Source organism: Gorilla gorilla, chromosome 2 (genome assembly GCF_029281585.2).
Source record: "Gorilla gorilla gorilla isolate KB3781 chromosome 2, NHGRI_mGorGor1-v2.1_pri, whole genome shotgun sequence".
NCBI classification, from domain to species: domain Eukaryota; kingdom Metazoa; phylum Chordata; class Mammalia; order Primates; family Hominidae; genus Gorilla; species Gorilla gorilla.
Window position 1 is genome coordinate 48,973,031 of NC_086017.1, and position 21,635 is coordinate 48,994,665.

General features: G+C 39.3%; 1 protein-coding gene across 3 annotated transcripts in view; it reads left to right on the plus strand.

Moving 5' to 3' along the window:
* Positions 1-21,635, plus strand: part of WDR48 (WD repeat domain 48) — a 44,510-nt gene that overhangs the window by 14,551 nt on the left and 8,324 nt on the right. For 2 of the 3 annotated variants that reach the window (XM_004033876.5, XM_055381316.2), the window contains exons 4-15: positions 128-210; positions 326-455; positions 2,356-2,444; positions 3,232-3,333; positions 8,316-8,540; positions 10,730-10,804; positions 11,728-11,830; positions 12,991-13,088; positions 17,435-17,542; positions 17,920-18,016; positions 18,797-18,892; positions 21,409-21,514. In XM_004033876.5, coding sequence (XP_004033924.1) covers positions 128-210; positions 326-455; positions 2,356-2,444; positions 3,232-3,333; positions 8,316-8,540; positions 10,730-10,804; positions 11,728-11,830; positions 12,991-13,088; positions 17,435-17,542; positions 17,920-18,016; positions 18,797-18,892; positions 21,409-21,514 — 1,312 coding nt within the window. Of the gene's footprint in view, positions 1-127; positions 211-325; positions 456-536; positions 651-2,355; positions 2,445-3,231; positions 3,334-8,315; positions 8,541-10,729; positions 10,805-11,727; positions 11,831-12,990; positions 13,089-17,434; positions 17,543-17,919; positions 18,017-18,796; positions 18,893-21,408; positions 21,515-21,635 lie in introns of all 3 variants that reach the window. The other variant, XM_055381317.2, reaches the window with a different exon arrangement.

Consider the following 21,635-nt stretch of genomic DNA (forward strand, 5'->3'; position numbering starts at 1 on the left):
TAGGTATGTTTGTGTGTGTAAGAGAGAGACCATGTTAGTTTGAAATAATGTTACATTGTTGTAAGATAAGTTTTCAAAGTTGTAAGTCATACTACTAAGGAGTTTGTTAATTCTTTGCTTCTTCTAGTGATATCTGCTTCTTCTGACACGACAGTAAAAGTATGGAATGCACACAAGGGATTTTGCATGTCAACATTAAGGACACATAAGGTAAAACAATACAGTTCTCAGTGTCTTTAGTGTAATATTGGGATCTCAGTACTTTGTGTGGCTCATTTTATTACTGATCTACAGAATAGATCATAGTATGTCTGTTCTATTACAGGATTACGTAAAGGCCTTAGCATATGCCAAGGATAAAGAACTAGTAGCATCAGCTGGGTTGGACAGACAAATATTCCTTTGGGATGTGAATACTCTAACAGCATTGACTGCCTCAAATAACACTGTCACAAGTAAGGTGTTTAAAAGAAACTTCTTTGAAAGTGATCCAAGTTAACATAAATAAAGAATGGTTTATAAAACATTTTTGATAGGTTTACATCGAGAGAGTGGTTCATATTTTGAGAGTGCTTCTACCTACAGCGTTCTAGCCCCCAAGAGTATGATTGAACAACAAAGAGCTAGTTCCTCACTGCAGTCTAAAAATGGTAACTTCTCCAGGTGTAACCTGGTTATTTTTTATACGTGTGCATGTCTTAGCTCCCTAGCTAAAATGTAAGTCCCTGCAGGGTAGAGGAGACTGTCTTACTACTTCGTATCTCCCACAGCATTCCCTGGTCCAAATCCATACACTCAGCAGGTATTATTGAAGGAGGTGGTGATTATCTGACAAAGTAGGAGGTTTTCTGACTTTTTAAACTGTTAAGAGCTTTTGAGTTAATAGCCAAGATGAAAAATACCCAGGAGAAAGAAAGAAAAGGTTTCCAGTGCCAGTTTATCCAATTTTCTGCCTTTTAGAGCAGCCCTGAGGAATCAAGCCAATTCCAGAAGAGCCAGAACGGTAGAGTGCTTCTATTGGCAATCCAGAGATGTTCACAGCATGGATGATTCATCAGCTAAGAGATCTCAGACTACCAAGTCAGGCTCATATAAGTCTAGATTTGAAATTGAGCTTCATGCTTGGCCCAACCTACTAGAGTCATCTAGGCCAGGTTTCAGAAGGGACTGTTAGGAGCACATTTTTGGCTAGGCCTGACCCGGAAAGTCTACACTGAAGACATGGGCCTACATTCTCTGGATCCCTACATTATAGGTCCATTTTATAACGACTCTGTGGAGTGTTCACATTGACATAGACAATACAGTTTTACTAATATAGCCTAGTATGTGCCAAGAAGGGTAAGTTGGGAGACTTGTGTTTATAATCTCTTGATTGTTGTTTTGCCTTGTTTTCCAGGAAATATGTGAAGGTCTCAACATTCTGTTTCCCTTGTTCTTGATTTTTCACCCGTACATTATCTCTGATTCATTAGCTGGTCCCTGTTGGGGCTGTCATGATACATCATTAGGTTTTAAGTCTGGATGTAAGGCCTGCCTCAAAGAGACACTAATGGGAGGGAACAAAGCAAAAAAAAAAAGCAGGTTGTCACAAGGTCAGGGCCCAGGCTTAGTGGATACAGATTCTGCTACATCTTGCTTAGAGTTGTTTAGAGAGGATATCACACTTTTTTTTAATACATAATAATAAAAATAACACTAATAATGGCTAACATGTATTGAGTACTTGCTACAAGTAGACATTTTTCTAAACAGTACATGTAGTAACTCATTTACTCAACTTTTTAATATGTTTGTAAAATTGGGATCATACTATATAGACAGTTTCATATACATCTTTTTTCACTTCAGTGATACTGAGAGTATGAACATGATTTTTGCTATAGTCTGAATTCCTTCCTGAAAGGTTGCACCTATTTATCTTCACATAAGTAATATATGAGAGTTCCATTGTACTGTTTTCTTTTTACAATCAAGTATTACCTTGTTTTTTGTCTTGGTGTATGAAACAGTGTTTTTGGTTTGATTTGTGTTTGAAAAATACTGAAATTGAACATTTTTTTCGTATTTATGGCACATGAATAGCTTTAAACATGTCATTTAAGCGGATAGCTTTTCAATGGCACTGCAATTTATCAGATATTGAGCATTTGTGTATATTCAAATCTAGAAAATATGTAAATTTTGATAATAATACTGTTTAGATTTATCTCCATTATAGGTAGATTTCTTTTCCGTAGAGTACTTATAAAGATAAGATTTTCTAAATTGAATAATTAAACTTGCTGTTTTTGCTGACTAGTTACTAAACAGCTGATGATCTTGTTAACATTTAGCTCCATTTATCCTCAATAGCTTCTTCTTTAAGTGGAAACAAAGATTCCATTTATAGCCTGGCCATGAATCAACTGGGAACAATCATTGTATCAGGGTCCACTGAAAAGGTAAGGAGGAGCTTATTTCTTTATTTAAAATAAAAAAAAAATTATTTTTCACATACCTTGTCTCCTATTTTTTAAGCAGGTATTTTACGATTAGCTTCTTTATGTTTATTTATTTAGAGACTGGGTCTCACTCTGTCACCCAGGTTGGGGTGCAGTGGCCTCATGATCCTGGCTCACTGCAGCCTTGACTGCTGAGGCTGTAGCGATCCTTCCACCTCAATCTCCTGAGTAGCTGGGACCCCAGGCACACACCATCATGTGCATCAGGCCACTCCTTGTCCCATCTGGCTAATTTTTGTATATTTTTAATAGAGACAGGGTTTCGCCATGTTGTCCCTCCAACTCCTTAGTGCAAGCAATTCACCTGCCTCGGCCTCCCAGAGTGCTGAGATTACAGGCATGAGAGCCACTGTGCCCCAATCGGGGGAGCTTAAAGGGTGGTTTGAACATTAGAAAATAAAGAAACCAAAATAATTTAATCTGTATAATTATTAAATATATAGACAGTGGTTTTGCCTAGTGGGTGCTAAACAAAAGGTTTTATTTGAATAAGTAAGAGTATAACTATAACTGTTGTGTGTATAGTGACAAGATAAAGAGGCTGTGCATTTTTGATGTTTGAAAGGCCTAATTCCCTGAGGTTGGGAGGCTTAGACAGTGTCCATTGGCAGAAGCGGTATTGCCTTCTCAGAATATAATGGTTATCATTTGACTTACGAGAGTTGTCTGTTATTTAAATTTGATACTGATATATTTAGTTTGTGTAATACTCTATTAAAATTCACAGGTGTTAAGGGTATGGGATCCAAGAACATGTGCAAAACTAATGAAGCTTAAAGGGCACACGGATAATGTGAAGGCATTGCTATTAAACAGAGATGGCACGCAAGTATGCAGTTTCATTTGGGTGTTTACCTAATAACCTTGTTAGAAATTTCCGCACTTTGTATACTATTGCATAGGTTGATTTGAACCGAAAACCACACTTATTATAAATTGTCTAATTAAAAAATTTTAAAATACTAAATTGCACATATAAGCTACATTTAAAAACTATTCTATTTGCATCACTTTTAACAAAACAAAGAATTTCCTTAGAATAATTCTGATGCAGATGAGTATATGCATTTATGGTGCATAGGGGCTAAAATAACTAAAAATATTACCTGTGTAAAGCAAAAGGAAGCTTTGATATCAAATGCTTTTTGCCAGTGTATTAAGTGGAAAATTTGCTCACAGTGGGTCTGACTTAGGGGCACATTTTGTCAGTTGACTATGTAGATATAGTTGATAAATTTAGTTTTCTAACATAATGCTCAGAGTGAACATTTCAAAGAAAAACATTTTGGTAATGTTATACATTAGCTCTGTTGGCCACATAATTTGTGAATTATAAATCACAATTCTGTTCTGTAGCAATGGAAAATACTTTTTCATCAATGTAGATAATAAAAAACAAAAACTGAGCATCATTTTATGGGTATGACATATGTCTACCATGTACCCTTGACTCAGCCATTTTTTTTCCAGAATGCAGTGATAAGTCAGAGATAACTGGAATTGATTGTGATAGGGTTAGAAAAGGGCAAGTAGAAAGATGATGAGGTGAGAAACACCATCAGTTTCTTTTCCTGTGGAAATTAAGACTTTAGACATGAAATTTTAGCAATTTCATGTCTAAGAAATTGCTTTAGACATCAATCAGAGAAGCCGTCGCCTCCAGAAATGAACAGAAGGTTTGGAAACTAGTCTAAGGAAGGAAATCATTTTTCAGAACTAGGAGAAGAAAGATTTAAAGATACTTGTGGAGGTATTTGGAGATGTGAAGGATCTTTTTTTTTTTTAAATACTTTAAGTTTTAGGGTACTTGTGCACAATGTGCAGGTTAGTTACATATGTGTACATGTGCCATGCTGGTGCGCTGCACCCACTAACTTGTCATCTAGCATTAGGTATATCTCCTAATGCTATCCCTCCCCCACCCCCCACAACAGTCCCCAGAGTGTGATGTTCCCCTTCCTGTGTCCATGTGTTCTCATTGTTCAATTCCCACCTATGAGTGAGAATATGCGGTGTTTGGTTTTTTGTTCTTGCGATAGTTTACTGAGAATGATGATTTCCAATTTCATCCATGTCCCTAGAAAGGACATGAACTCATCATTTTTTATGGCTGCATCGTATTCCATGGTGTATATGTGCCACATTTTCTTAATCCAGTCTATCATTGTTGGACATTTGGGTTGGTTCCAAGTCTTTGCTATTGTGAATAGTGCCGCAATAAACATATAGGATAGGATTTCACTTTAGTCCTTAATTTGCTTATCTGCAAAGTGAGAATCATAATATATAGTTTATATAGTTGGTGAGAGTGTGTGTATATGTATATATATGTGTTATTAATAAGTATTTTCTTAACTGTAAGCCAGGGCATTTCCTAGAGCTCTCAAGTTCCTTTGTGGCCTCATTTTCACATGACTGTAAGAATTACCCAGTGCAGTCAGCTCCTCACTGTTTTGCAGTGTAGCTGCAAGGCTGCACTTGAGATGGTTGCCCGTGTCTCTTCAGTTAGCTTTGCCAGGATTGGGCGGGATCATATCATCTCCATGGTTTCCAGAAGGGGGCTATGGGCCTGGCAGACCTTCTAAAGCTCTACCTGTCTGCTCCATCTCTTGTTTCCTATCTATGCAATTATGAATGTGCTTCTATAAAAGATGATTTAAGTATCACGTGTACAGTTAGAAATGCACTTCATCTGAAGTCAGCTACAGTCATTGTAAGCAGAGGAAATATTGTGGTTCTACTTTAAAAACTGCCTTAGTCTCAGAGTGCAAACTTGATAGGTATCACTCTTCATCTAGTTTCTCTTCCACCCATTTTCCTTATTGGCAACTATCTACTAAATATAAAATTACCACCAACAACCAGGCATATTTACGTTAGTGAATTGATCAACAAAAAACTATAATAACTGCTTATTTGGGAAAAAGAGATGAGAAAAAAAGAAACTCTTACTGATTAATAAATTGACCAACAAAAAACTATAATTACTTATTTGGAAAAATGAGGTGAGGAAAAAAGAAACTTCTACTTACAGATTCTTGAATTCTTGTAATATGGAAGAGGTGGTTATCAGTTACTGGGCCAAAGTTTATATTGCATCCTGCTAAATTGCCCTGTGAGCTTGTAATATAGGGTATCTGGTGGCTTTGTAAGTCAGGAATTGGCAGTAAGATACATATCTTATAGGCCAATGAATCCCATGAATATCTGCCTGTTGCCTGATTCTTTTGTTGTAGAATAAGATTCTTATTTACCAAATTTATTTGAGGTTCTCCCTAAGGGAGTTCTGCCTGTAAAGAGATCAGCATTGCAGTTGCTTTGATGGGTGCTAACATTATTGGGCAGAGCCACCTATCTTTTTATTCCTTTTACTTAGGCAATTCATTGCTTGAGGAGCTGGGACAACCTGCCATCTTGATTTGAGTCAGTCATGTCCTTGTATGTCACTCAAAGGGTTCTTTTGGTAATACAAGTCTGCTGATCCTAGCTTATGGGTCTGAGGGTCTCAGAGCATCAGGCCACTTATTGCCCCAGCTTACGTCGTCCACTTGGCTGATCTCTGTTGGCACTTGAGATTGTGTGTTAGTGACCATCCCGGGAACACTCCTGTTGGTCAGCAGCAACTTGGCCTCAGCACACTGGTACTTCCTATCTTCATTGGCAGAAACAAAGAGCACCTGATTAGGGCTACAGACTCTATTCCACTAAATCTGATTTAGCAGAATCATTGAAGGACATTCTGTCCTAGTCCCAGGAGTTACCTCATAATGAACATCTTCATGTTTATCTATGTTTTTCTAGTGGAAGGATGGAGGCAGTGGAAATGTTTTGATGACTCCTCCAGCTCCTACAAGATCTCAGGCACTAGAATTCCTATAAAACAGGACATTCTTTAATTATACTACCAAATGCTGTGAAGAAGTTGGCCAACATAATACTTTTAAAGTGGTTGCTTTGTTGGGGGATCTGCTTTTCTGTAGTCTTAGAATACTGATTACCATCAGAGATTACTTGGCGTTCTATATCAGTGTTGATACAACTATGTTTCCTTATCTGCTTCCAACTGTGCACCCTTAGTTTGGGACTTATCCTTTCCTGTTACAAGTTGCCCCAGGCCACGAGGACTTCTAACCCATCATATCTTACTTTCCTTGTCCTCTTTAAGTTGTCACATCTTACTCTGTAGATGCATAGTCTAGGATCTGAGGGATCAAAGCTTTACTAAAAGCTTTGCCACCTCAGAATAACACCTCTTCCTGGAATGGGGAGCCCCTCCTTGGCCCCTACACCATCAGATTGCCACATTTCTCACTCACATATGTTGCAGAGTTGCTTTAACTTTGCTCCTGATGTTTGCTTTATTGGTTAGTTTCTTGGTTCCCTTGTAAACTAGCTGGAATAGGTTATTAAACTACTGATGCTCCTGGCATCTTGTGGGAGAGTTTCCTAGTATGTGTTCATTTAATTAAACATGCTTAGAGTTCTCAAGGGCCCTTAAAGTCATGGGGCAGGCCAGTAAATTTTTATTCCTGAAGGCCTCATGTATTTGGACACCTTCCAAATCTCCAAGCCCACAACTGTCTTTCCTTCTTTGAAGCTCTTTGCTTACTTAACTTCATACTCCAGCACCAGCAATTGCTTTTTCCTCCAGGCCATTCTTTTTCCTAAGGAAATCAAGTTTTTATACTCTTCTGCAAGTCACCACAGTAACATGCTGTGTGGATGCAGGGTGTCTAATTCAGTCTTTTTCCACCTGAGCACACTCACAGTGTGCTCAGCCCTAATTTGTGTGCCAGCAGCTTCTATGTAGTTGACTCTCTTGAGCCATCAGAAATTGTCAGAATTGCCAGTGTTAACTCACTTGAGGCTCATATGGAAAGTGTCCAACACAAAGAGTGAATGGTAAGCCTGAGACTAGATTTTGTTTCTGACTCCCTTCAGTAGAATCCAAGAGACCTGGCCTCATCAGGAATCCAGAGCCATGAGACAGAGGTGTAACCCAGGGCTTCAAAAGGCTTGCTGGCCTAGTGCAGTGTTTGTCAAAGGTAGTGAACATCAGAATCACCTGGAGAACCTGTTAAAGCACCAATTGCTGGGTTCCAACAGAGTTTCTGCCTTGTTAGCTCTGAATGAGACCCAATAATTTATATTTTAACAAGTTCCCAGGGGACGCTGATGCTGCTGGGACCACACTTTGAGACCCATGGGCCTAGTGCATACTGCTACCTTCGTTTCCACTGCTTTCAAACTCTATCTCCCTTAGTAGTAGATAATGCGAGTAGGGCTTGTCTACAGGATTGACCAGAAATCAACAAGTGGCCAGGTAGAGAGGACAAAGGCAGTTCTGCTCAGAGATTTCTCCTGCTGGAGTATCTCTAAGCATAATTAATAGGTGTCATTCATCTAGTTTCTCTTCTATCCATTTTCCTTATTGGCAACTATAGACTAAATGTAAAATTACCACCAACAACCTAGCATATTTACATGAGTGAATTGATCAACAGAACAACCGTAACTACTTATTTAGGAAAAAGAGATGAGGAGAAAAGAAACTTTTACTTGCAGATTAGTGAATTGATCAACAAAACTACCCTAATTACATATTTGGGAAAAATAAGTAATTTTCCCAAAATTACATAAATTTGGTCACTTTAGCCTGTGGTGCATGGTTGTCAAGCCTTTATCAGAGGCAGAAACACAGGTTAATAGAGTCGTGTGTTTGACAGTGTGGATTCGGGAGAAGTCAAGTGCAAAGCACAAGAAAGCAGGAACTTTGTGGCAAGTTCTAACTTTGCCTTTCTTTGTTTGCAGTGCCTTTCAGGCAGTTCTGATGGGACAATTCGCCTTTGGTCCCTTGGCCAGCAGAGATGTATAGCAACATACCGAGTCCATGATGAAGGTGTTTGGGCGCTGCAAGTCAATGATGCCTTCACACATGTGTATTCTGGTGGAAGGGACAGGAAGATTTATTGTACAGACCTAAGAAACCCTGACATTCGGGTGCTAATTTGTGAAGAAAAAGCACCAGTTCTCAAGGTATGTCATATGTTAATATTTTAGTTTTATAATTAAGGTTGTTACATGTGTTAGCCAAATAGAGCAAAAGCTATATTAAAACATGACTCAACTGCGGGGTTGAGGGGGAAGGTTTGTAAAAAAGATATTCCATCATGAGCAGAACTTGACAGGGTAAGGAAGAGTAAGCATCTGTCTGGATGGAAGAGTGTCAGTATGAGATACTCTGGGTCAGTTCTGGGGCACTTTTGTGTTTTGCTTTTTTTTTTTTTTTTTTTTTTTAACGGTTTTGTAAGTCGCCTATAGAAGAAAGTGTGACTTCTTGGTACATCAGTGATGCATGGCTCTCCCACTGATGAATTGTAGTGAAATTGTCTCATACTTGCTCCTGAGCTTGCCTGGCTTTCCTGAGCAGTCCTTAGGAAGAGAAATATGAGGAGTTAAGGTTACCTGTGAGCAGACGACAAAGCAGAGGAAGGTCAGGAAATGTGTCCATGGTTTCAGGAGTAAGGAAGTGGAAGAGTACTCTCCTGAAAGAAGAGGGAGCAGGCTGCTTCATACTCCAAACCACCACTGCCTCAGAGCAGCCCTAACCATCAGGATCTGCCATGTGGGTCAAAGGGTTCTTGAGGAAGTCTTTGGAAGCCATCCATATGGACACCTGCTGAAAGTGAAGGCTGGACTGAAAAATGGCCAGTCGACATGTTCAACCTCACCGATAGTCACAGAATTTCACATTAAAACAACAGTGAAGAAGTTTCCAAAATTTTTTTTTTTTTTTTTGAGACGGAGTCTTGCTCTGTTGCCCAGGCTGGAGTGCAGTGGCGCGATCTCGGCTCACTGCAAGTTCCACCTCCCAGGTTAACGCCATTCTCCTGCCTCAGCCTCCAGAGTAGCTGGGACTATAGGCGCCCACCACCACGCCCAGCTAATTTTTTTTTGTTTTTTTAGTAGAGATGGGGTTTCACCGTGTTAGCCAGGATGGTATTGATCTCCTGACCTGGTGATCTGCCCACCTCGGCCTCCCAAAGTGCTGGGATTACAGGCGCGAGCCACCACACGCAGCCGGAAGTTTCCAAGTTTTAAAATGGAGGCAGAAAAATACTACTACTCCCTTTTCTCAGAAATCACCTGAAAGGAAAATGAGAAACAGAACTGCAGATACCCATTCTCTACGAAACTAAGTGACATCTGAAACCTCAGACTGTTGTGTAGGAGGAAGGGCTGAAGAGAGGAATGGAGGTCAAATGCGACGGTTGGGAGGATGTCTGCAGTCTAAGAATTCAGACAAAACTGGCCAAGTACGGTTCTTTAAAATAGATGGCATATCCTAATGGACCGAACCAGTAATCCTTTAGAGAAGCAAGGAGTCAGAGCTGAATTAATAATCATACATATACAACATGTGTGCAGGCAGCAGGCTGATGTGATGGGGAGACAAACTTGGAGGAGAAACACTCTGCATTACGAGTTCTGCAGCTGCCTGGATCTCTTGCCGGGATGTTGGCTGTGGGGAAAAGACTGAAAGAACTTGGCACAAACATAATTATATGTTATAAGGAATATCATCTTGAACTGAGGAGGATTGCTGCTAGCTAGGAGTCCTGCCCTGTTCCCATCACTGCAAACCTGCGGTTTCCTGATGTGGGAAGAATAGTGGATGAATGTAGAGTGATTCCGCTTGTGTAATATATACATGCACATAAACATATTCTTATATGTGCAGTATTTTACATACAGAAGAATATACAGTAAGCTATTCCCAGGTGTCCCGTCCTTAGGCGAGGGTTATTTTCACTTTTACTGTGTTGTTAGGATGTTTTTTACTTCAGACATTTTCAAAGTAAAAGGAAATTTATTTCCTTGTTACTATAGAAACATAAAAACTGGAGTAACAAGAGGAGAAAATTATGGAAAGTCTTTATCCTTTTGACTGTATCCATTCAAGTCCCTCAAATTGACCACACTTAAAATTATTGGCCACTGTTTTAGGTGAGAAATTACCCCATTACACTTTTATAGGGCTATGAATTTATTTAGCAAAGAAAAAGACTCTCTCATTTTTCTGTGCATCCTTAGTTTTTTACACATGCCCAGGTATAGTCACCACAATTGTTGAATGAAGGAGTTGATATGAATAACGTATCTAGTCCTGGCAGTTCAGAAGAGTTGACATTCCACAAAGCAATATTTTTGTGCTTTGTTTTCAGATGGAGCTTGATAGATCAGCTGATCCTCCTCCTGCAATTTGGGTTGCAACAACTAAGTCTACAGTAAATAAATGGGTAAGTGAACTATTAACCTGGCAAAGGTTTATAAACATGTATTTTGTTATCACAGACCTGTAGACGCCAGTTGCAAATGCTCAGTGTGGCCCTAACTCTAGCATGCTTTTGGGCAGGGGCAAAAACCTGAAAGCCCTGTGAATGTAGGTAGAATCCTAAAGATCATACTAAAATTAAGATAATAGTCAAAATGACTATTCTGACTTCTTTGTCCGGAGCCAAGATACATGTTCCATGTCCTTAGAATAGACACTGTTGCCTGATAAAACCAGTAAGTCTTAGTACATCTTCTGACCTCATGAAGCTACATTTGAAGATAGGTAGCCCAAGTACCAACAAGGCAGGGAAACTCACCAGGATTCAAATTTGTTTAAACATAAGAGAAAGCAGAAAATTGTGCTTTCAAATGAGTTTTCTTTTTCCTCATAGCATGAAGAACAGGGATAGAGATAGAGGATAAACAGAAGTCATCCAAAGTGCACCGTTAATTCTTAAATCTTAATTTAAAAAGACTTAAGTTTTCTTGCTTACCAGACTATCTGTAGGTAACAAAAGAGAAGGTGTTTGCATTTATTCCTGTTGACATGCAGGTCAAGTGTTCTTTCTGTGTACTTATTTTTTAAATGTTGTATATCTTGTGTTAATTTCATCATGCCAACTTATGACCTATATAATTTTACCTGGAAGAGCACTCCTGCTTTCATGCATAGTTTTCTCTCCCAAAGACAAAATACCCTTCTTAAAATTTGTTTCTTTCTAAACGATGATAGATAGTTGTATTGTGACCAAATATTTTTCGGTTGATGTAGTGGTTGTTGAGGTTTTCTTATTTGTTTTTTGACTTTATTTTTCTTGCCACTTTAAACAGGCTGGCAAAGCTTGTAGAGCATAACATGATCAAATAACAAATTTTGTAATTTTAGACTTTGAAAGGAATTCATAATTTTAGAGCCTCTGGAGATTATGACAATGACTGTACAAATCCTATAACACCTCTTTGTACACAACCTGACCAGGTTATTAAAGGTAAGAAAATGGAAGGTACTGTACCCCTTATTGAAGTTAGCGATAGTTACTTAGAGATTGACAAAAATCAAGACAATGACCTTTCTTTAAATATAATCCTGATGTAAACAAAAGATAATACATTGGTTTATTTTTAATATAAGGAAAAGGTTTTTTTTTGTTTGTTTTGCTTTTTTGGTGTTGTTTTTTTGAGATGGAGTGTTGCTCTGTCACCTAGGCTGGACTGCAGTGATGGGATCTTGGCTCACTGCAACCCCTGCCTCCCGGGTTCAAGCCATTACCTTGCCTCATCCTCCCGAGCAGCTGGAATTACAGGTGTGAGCTACCACGCCCAGCTACTTTTTATATTTTTAGTAGAGATGGGGTTTCATCTTGTTGGCCAGGCTGGTCTCAAACTCCTGACCTCAAATGATCTGCCTGCCTCAGCCTCCCAAAGTACTGGGATTACGGGCCTGAGCCACCACGCCCAGCTAGAAAAAGTTATTTTAAAAAATGCTGTTAGTGACTTTTAAAGTGGACTTTCTTGAGTCAATTTATTTGCCTAACATCAGAATAGCCATGATAAAGCCAGTAACCACTTCATAAAATACATAGGATTTAATATTGTACTTAGTAGATATGAGGCAGAAAAGGACAGATATGATCCTCAAATTCTACATGCTGCTGCTGATTATGGCAAAAAAGCAGCATATGTTTAATGTCAGAGTTTGGGATTAGAATTTTGTATGGCACATTCATTTGTTCATGCTGTTAAACCGTTAGAATATTCATTCAGGAAGCAAAAGATGGGAAGCAAAAGTTAACGCAAAATGAGACTAATACAGAGACTTCCTGTCATCATTTTGACTTTTCCCAGTGGATAAAGCTGTTGTCTCTCAACAATTTTCCACTAGTACCCCCTTGACATGAAGAGCCCTTTAATCCATAATGTATTATTAAAATCAGACAGTTTTTCTTTGAATGTTTATAAATGGACATAAATAATTTATAGGACTTGAATTGCTTTAGATATAATTATATAGTCTTTAAGTTTGCCTTTTCCTTTCTAGTAGCTAGTACAGTTTATGTTCCTGTTAGATACCAGTTAACAATTGTTACCACACCATGAATTTAAATGTAGAAAGATTGTTTTACCAATTGTGTTTTTTTTTTCCCATTAGGGGGTGCTAGTATTATTCAGTGCCACATTCTTAATGATAAGAGACATATATTAACCAAAGATACCAATAATAATGTGGCATATTGGGATGTATTGAAGGTGAGTATTTTTTTTGGGCTAAATATAGGTTGTTAGATTGTATACCCCCTTTATTTTTTATTTTTTGTATGTGATAATAAATATAAATTAAGATGTAATTGCAGTAATACTTTATGGGGTGGCATATACTTTCTTATATGAATATTAGATAAGATCATAGTTCATCTTTTTAAGTAAATAAACTGTTTAAATGGAATCATTTTCTCTGGTTAGTGTGTTGCAGACAATCTTATATGCTGCCTTACCTTAAAAGTCTCATCCTTGTAGCTATTGACATCTTAAGCCAGATAATTATTTGGAGGTGGAGGAGGGGGCAGGTAGGGGGCTATTCCATGCATTGTAGGATGTTTAGAACATCTCTAGCCTCCACCCAGTAGTTGCCAGTAATACCCCTCCCTCCCCCTAGGTGTGGCAACCACAAGTGTCTCCACACATTGCCAGATGTTTGGAGGGAGGAAGAATGGTGTAAAATCACCCTAGATGAGACACACTGGAGTGCACACAATAAGGTTGGCTGTTTCTTAGGATTTATAGACATCACTATGAGCATTAGTTACAACTCTGGGTCATGTTACAATAACTCCTTCTGGGACAGTTGAAATGCATGAAGCTATTCAATCACATTCCAAATAGCAGTGAAGCATTTGTAGGCAGATTAAAAAGTTAGTCTGCTTTTATCATTCTGACCAGTCTCTCTCTTAGTGTTGTTGGTATACTTGTTCATTTGTTCAACAGATATTTCCTAGATCGAATGACTGTCATATGCAAAGAACCATGCTTGAGGGTCATAAATGATGAAAAAGTCTTTACCTTCATCCCCTTTGGTAGGAGGGACAAGTGGAATGGGAAAACCTTATAGATAAAGAAGGAACAGATTTCAGGATAGCTTATGGATGAGGGAAGTCAGGAGAGCTTCGTGGTGGAGAAATCATTTGAACAAGGACTTAAAGGTTTCCAGTAGATGCGTAATGGGGGTAGAAGGAAGAGCATTTCAGGAAAAGGAAATGAATGGCAGAGGCACAGGAAAAGGATGGTATGTGCTTATTTGGGGCAAGGTGAGCAGTTTTGTTTATTTGGAGACCAGAGTAAATATAAGGAAGTAACAGGGGTGTAAGATTGAAAAATGACATTTAGGTCATTTCCCAAAGAGCCTTAAGCTGCAGGACCCAAAGTTGGCCTTTCTTTTGTACTCCTAAGAAGAACCTTAGATAATTTTAGAGCAGAAAAATCTCATGTTGAGGGCAGTAGTTGTTAGTGTATGTAATGGGAAACTGAAAGCTGGAAGACATCATGATTGGAGATCTAAAGGAAGAGACATGAGCACCATAGGGAAGGTTAAATAAATAAATAAAAATAAAGGACGAGACAGATGTTGAGCTTATTATAAAGGAAGAATTGAAAACAGCTGGTATTTTGGTTAAGCTCCTGGTTATAAAGAAAAGAGATTCACTTAATGAACTAAAGAATAAGACAGGCAAGTTTCTTGCTAGGAAAAAGGGACTGTCACTGAACAGAAACCTTGGCTTGACTACCATTTTTCCTCCCTGTGGGACATCTATGTGGGAAGTCCATTATGAAACAGTTGTTTGGTGAGCATTGCTTCAGAATGAGAGGCTTTAGTTCTTTGAGTAGAAAGTTTAGTTGCAGCAAGCTTCAAAAATCTGATTAGTTTTTCTCTACAATAGAGAGATGCCTGTTGGGGGTGGGGGTAGAAACTCACATTGATTTCAGAGAGGGTTCTCTTGGGGACTGGCAGGATCCAGAACAGCCCTAAGAAACTCATCAGCAGAAATTATTGATTATTCACTTTGATACTCTACCACAAATGTGTCCCTAACTCTGTCCTGTGGCTGGACTTCGCCTCATGCTGCCCAGGACCTAATTGTCTCCAGAATACCCAAGAGAATCTGATCAGGCCAGCTCCTCTTTGAGAGTTGACCTATCTGTTTTCTGTATATGGGTCTGTTGCCCACTCTTGGTCTGGTTAACTGAGGCCTGAGTAGAATCCTGCTGTCTGAATGGGAGGTCCTTCTACTTAGATGGGGCCAGCATACATCATGATTGGCATTTCTGTGTACCTAGCAGCTTCCCATATCTAGACCTTGAAGTTTTGATATCAAATGATCTGGTGTAATAGACATGGCTAAACAGTGTGGGACAGTCAGGAGTTTTTTAGGAACATTGGCTTGGGGGTTGGACAGAGCTGCATTCTAACCTTGGCTGTGCCAAATACTCACCAAATGATCTACGGAATATGCTAGGGAACATCTCTAAAATGGTTTCTTCATTCCTAAAATGTCGGGGGTGCCTATTATTGGTGATGTTGAGAAGCACAGTGTCTGGTACATAATAGGAGGCTGTTGCACTAATACAGGTGAAAGGTGATATTTGTCTAGACTAGGGTGAGAACAAGGGGGATGGAAAAAATAGAATGATTAGAAAAATATTTAGGCCTGTGAACAAGAGTGATACTTTTTTTTTTTTTTTTTTTTTTTGATACGGAGTCTCATTCTGTTGCCCCGGCTGGAGTGCAGTGGCGCAACCTCAGCTCACTGCAGCCTCTGACTCCCTGGTTCAAGCGATTCTCCTGCCTCAGCCTCCCGAGTAGCTGGGATTACAGGCATGCACCACCACATTGGGCTAATTTTTGTATTTTTAGTAGAGACAGCGTTTCTCCATGTTGGCCAGGATGGTCTCGATCTCCTGGCCTCATGATCTGCCCGCCTTGGCCTCCCACAGTGCTGAGATTACAGGCATGAGCAACCGTGCCTGCCCACAGGAGTGATACTTTAATGAAAGGAGTATGAGGAAAGGAAAAAGCAAGAATGAGTCCCAGGTTTCTTGATTGTCCAGTTTGGTGAATGGAAGTGATGTAGGGAATATAAGATGAAAAACAGGTTATCAGGAGAAAAGGACATGCTGAGAAAGATGTTGAATTTGAGTTTCTGTGGGATATCTGAATAGAGGTGTTTGGTGGGCAGACAGCTGTACAGTCTCATGCACAGTTAAAGAACTGGGCTGGAGAAAAAGGCTCAGCAGTCATCAGCTTGTGGATTACAGTTTGATGTCATAGGAAATGTCAGAGTTTCCAAGGGACATATGTAGACTGAGAAGAAACTAAGTCATCAGTCTTTCAGGGATGTTGGGAAAAGAGGAAGCCACAATAGTATATGATTTTAAAAAGTTGCTGGGGAGTAAGAAAACGAAGAGCCAGTGGCAGCTCAAGAACTAATTGAGTGTTTCAGGAAGGATCTTGTGGTTAGTGGCATTAACCTGCTGTGAGTTGATTTAAGATGTGACTAACGTCATGGATTTAAATAAAGAGGGTGGCCTCTGGGTAGAGTCTTAAGGGCAAAAGCCAGGTAGAATGAGTTGAGTAGTGATTTGAAGGTGAAGAAACAGAAAATTTGACTGGATAATCTTTGAAGAAATTTGATTGGAGGGGTAGGCAGGAAGCGGCGGAAACTAGAAAAGATGTAGGAGTCAGAGGGCCAAAGGAAGCTTTTGATTTTGTTTGGTTTTGTTTGGATATGTGGGTATTTTTCAGATGTAAGAAATTTGAGCATATTCATTGCTCCTGGGAAGAAGCCAGTAGAGACATTCATGGGTAGATGACAATACAAGGTCATCCCAAGAAGCAAGAGGTGAGGGGGACCGGAGCACGGTCAGAAGGGACACCGTTTTCCTTGCACCAGGGAGAATGATAGAGAAAGTTAAGAGGATTCTGTCAAGGCTTCTCCTTGTTTTGAGAAAAAGGAATCAGAGTCATGTGCTGAGGGTAATGGGGAAGGTGGCAAGGTCAGAGGTAGAAGAGAGATTTAGTTGAGATGGACTGCAAGACAGTGAGCCCAGGGCTCAAGTCTGCAGTAAATGAGGGAGAGTGGCAGGTTGCTAGATGGCAGTGAAGGAAAGGTGTACAGTTTACTGCTGCTAAATGACATAGGCCTCAGAGAAATAAGTTTTTACATGGAGATGGTAGAGTAATGGTCTCCATGTAGCATCAAGGAACAATGGGATGTGGGAAAATAAGCAGCCCCCCTTTGAGAAGATGGCCGACAACTGGGACCCTCGAAAGAGCCATGTTGCTGTTAAGATGAGGTGGTATATTATATCAATATCAGCACAATTAAATACAGTTTCTTCCCAAATATTATTTTGTGCTTTTTTAATTTAAATTGTTTATAGCAGCAGATTGTTATTTTAAAAAAGGACCACATTCTTTTTGAAATGTATTTTAGACTGTTTCACTTAGACACGTGAAAATACGTAAAATTTTGAATAGCAAAGTCAGAATCAAGTGAACTCACCACTTAATATTGATCATTATACTTTCTTTTGATGTATAGGCATGTAAAGTTGAAGATCTGGGCAAAGTGGATTTTGAAGATGAAATTAAGAAAAGATTTAAAATGGTGTATGTGCCAAATTGGTTCTCAGTAGACTTAAAAACAGGGGTAAGTTAGCAATTGATACTTGTATGATTTGGGATAATTGAAGGTTTTCATTATAGCTTATTATTATTATTAGTTACAGAGTCCTGTGTTTTTAGGTGTGAAAAAAAAATTTGTGTTAAAACTTAAAATGCAAAATGGAATAAAAAAGAAACAAAATTAAAAATATATTAAAAAAGAAAAAAATTAAAAAGTTACAAAATGCCTTTGGTATCCCAGGAAACTAAATTGTGTTGTTGCATTGAATCACACAAAACACATTTTGGTTCCTGAATTTATGACTTAGCACTTTAGTCAAATAGTACAAATAAATGAAGGTTTAGAGACTTGTTTGGAGAATATATTCAAATGGGATGCCACTAAGTTTTTTCTTTTGATAGATGTTAACTATTACTTTGGATGAAAGTGATTGTTTTGCTGCCTGGGTTTCTGCAAAAGATGCTGGTTTCAGCAGCCCTGATGGGTCAGATCCAAAATGTGAGTTTAAGTGTCCTTCATTTTTTTTCCTCCCTTCTAAAGAGAAGATGAATATGAGCTGTTTTTTGCTAAGTACTTATCTTTGTAAAAGTTCTCTATATTTTGTTGACTATGTCCTAAAAATGTGGTATGTACAAATACCTAATGTATACAAATCATTTTAGTAATTTCATAAGGAAATAGCCCTTTAAAGAATCTGATTCTCGGCCGGGCGCAGTGGCTCACACCTGTAATCCCAGCACTTTGCGGTGCCGAGGAGGGTGGATCACGAGGTCAGGGGATCGAGACCATCCTGGCTAACACGGTGAAACCCCGTCTCTACTAAAAATACAAAAAATTAGCCGGGCCTGGTGGCGGGTGCCTGTAGTCCCAGCTACTCGGGAGGCTGAGGCAGGAGAATGGCGTGAAGCCGGGAGGCAGAGCTTGCAGTGAGCCGAGATCGCACCACTGCGCTCCAGCCTGGGTGACAGAGCGAGACTCTATCTCAAAAAAAAAAAAAAAAAAAATCTGATTCTCATTTTTGTTTTTAAATAATAGCTATATCTGAACAACCAAGTAGAATTTCTCTTTGCTCCATAGCATCATTGCTTTAAACATTCTAAGATAAAATTTTAGCAGAATTGGCAAAATGACTAAAGTCTTTATTTTAGACATCATTTGCATTGGGTTAAGAATTTAACATCAGAATATGTACAAACTTACAATTTTTATTCTGTTTTTAGGTTAAAGCCAATTAACTCGCTTTTCCATTTTATCTCTTTTTAATTAACTTTTTTACAGTGAATTTAGGAGGACTTTTACTCCAAGCACTCCTGGAATATTGGCCTAGAACACATGTGAATCCAATGGATGAAGAGGAAAATGAAGTAAACCATGGTTAGTTTTTATATTCAGATAGTTGCATAAAAAGTTAGAGGTACTTACTTAAAAGGTACTTACTTAAACCGTTAGCTAAAATATTTGTGGTGTACTCAGTTTATTGTCCTCTCTTCCATATCTCAAAGTAGGAACATCCATCCAGTCTTAACTGAGACTGAGATTCCAAAAGAGCAGACTACCTTATGATATGGCTTTTAGTGAGACTGCTCAAGATAAATAAAATACTGTATATTTATATTCAGATGACTTTTGTCTTAAAATGAGGCACCTTAACAGACTTATTTCCAAAATATTCTTCAAGGTACCTCTGATCTTTTGGATTAACCTCCAAAGCTAGGTAGTTAGCTGCATCAGAAAGCCAGGTTTGTCATTGCATAGTCACTCTTCATGTTGGACTGAAATGTTGGTATTTCCTAGTCTCATGGCCTACCTGATTTTGACTCTGTTTCAAAAAAAAAATTCAAATTCCAACTCAGAAGTGACAGGGCATATGCTCAAGCATGTGTAAAGAATTAATGTCACTGAGGACATCTGAAACGTGTGTGTGCCATAGGCAGTGGCAGTAACGTTCCCTGAGCAGCAGAGGAGAACATGTTTTGAATATATGCATTTGGCTCAGTTTGATCAAAGGAAGGGGAAACAAGAACTTAGAATTTCACATCCTCATGTGTAACCTACAGCTGGTTGAGGAATCATTGAGTCCCATCGACTGAGGCTTACTCTGCTGAAGATTCTCTGCTGGCCACCAGGAGTGAGCAACAATGGCGAGTACCTCCTGCCAGGGACTTTGTTCTGGCTGTCAGATTCACCCATAATGATATGTGGAATTTAAATCTCTCACATGAGGATGACATGCTTCCTTGAAAACCAGTCTTCTGATGTTCCTGTCAGAGAGAGGGTGCTGTTGCCCCACCCATGGTGGCTTTTCTTTTACATCACCTGGCACACTTTGATCCCTGTCAGAATTGTACAGTGGACTTTGAGCTAAAGAAACTGATGGAAAAATCTTTCCACAGAGGGTCAAGAAAGCTAGGTTCTGGGGTGGGCTTTGCTGCTTAACAGCTATGTTGCTGTGGGCAAATCATTTCCAGTTAGATGGGATACTCTCAGCGACCCAAATAAGCAATAAGGATTAAGTTATCAAAACAGTGGTATAGTCATGCACCCTTTGGATCTAGGCTTTGGGTGAGGAGTATAAGGAAGACATCACCAGAAATCACATCATCCTTAACATCAGACTGCATGGGAAAGGTAGGGCAGGGCATGGCTACTTCCTCATCCAGAGCTCAGACCACAGCACCTGCAGCATACTCAGTGGACACTCTGGAGTTGTTCAGATGGTGCTTGGTGAGCAGCTCTACTAGTCAGGGGCCCTTACCAAGTTTCAGGTGGGGGTACTAAAGACACATGGGTATGGTCCCTGTCCTTCAGGAGCTGATGTTCTGGTATGGCAGAGAGTTACTTATGGAAAGCATTCTGAGATAGAAGGGTGCTAGGAGAGAGGTTCCACAAATGCTATAGGATTTCAGGGGGTCAGATGCTTCCAGTTTGATGAGGAAAGTGTCATGAATGAATTGGCACTTGAGTTGGTATCACCCACCTGTGCTGGGTCAAAAGTTTATGAAGAAAGCAGAATGGAGCTAGGCATGGTGGCTCACACCTGTAATCCCAGTGCTTTGGGAGGCCTCTAATATTTGTTGACAGTGATTTTGACGTCTGTGCTTGTTGGGTCATTTACTACTTGATGGCTTATGTTTAGGCTGCCCTGCCAAGCAGCCTTGAACCCAGGAGTGTGAAACCATGCTGGGCAATATAGCAAGATCCTGTCCCTACAAGACATGTAAACAATTAGCCAGGTGTGGTGGTGTGTGCCTATAGTTCCAGCTACTCAGGAGGCTGAGGTGGGAGGATCACTTGAGCCAGGGGAGGTTGAGGCCGCAATGATCTGTGATCACGCCACTGCACTCCAGCCTGGGCAACAGAATGAGACCCCGTCTCAAAGAAAAAACAACAGTGGAAAGGAAATCTGCAGAGAACAATAAAAGCAAAATTGTGGACTCCTTGAGGATTTTTTCACAAATGCTCCTGTCTTTAGTTATGGCTGCCATTAAATGTAATTTTTTTTTCCTCAAGAAATTTTTCTGAGCTTGGTGTTCTACAAAAAACAAAAACAAAAACAAAAAAACTCTAGATCATCGTTTATATACAGGCTGTCCTAGACTTCCTTGTGGCTGAAGTAGCTGGTTATGTTTTTGTTCTGAATCTCAAACATTAATCTCTTTTATTAAAATCCTCTAAAATACAGTCATTTTTTCCATGAAATAGACCACAAGTTGCTGTGTTTCTTATTTTCAGAAATTTAACTTGTTTTTAACCTTTATTTGTAACTCTGGTGGACTTAGAGGACATTTGAATTTAATCTTGCAATGTTTGAAGCTTGTGGGAGTAAAATGTTTAGAATCTGTGTTTTTAGCACTAACTCTGATATTAACACCACCTGCATCTTTTCCTAGTAAATGGGGAGCAGGAGAACCGAGTGCAGAAGGGAAATGGATATTTTCAAGTGCCCCCACATACACCCGTGATCTTTGGTGAAGCTGGAGGTCGCACACTGTTCAGGTATGGGTAAGAAAGACCAGAGGTTCTGCCTGAGAAGGTATCCCATTTGCTAAGAAGTGTCGACTCAAACTCAATATTTCGATATTAGAAATAGTTTATTATTAAATTCTAGGGATGCCAG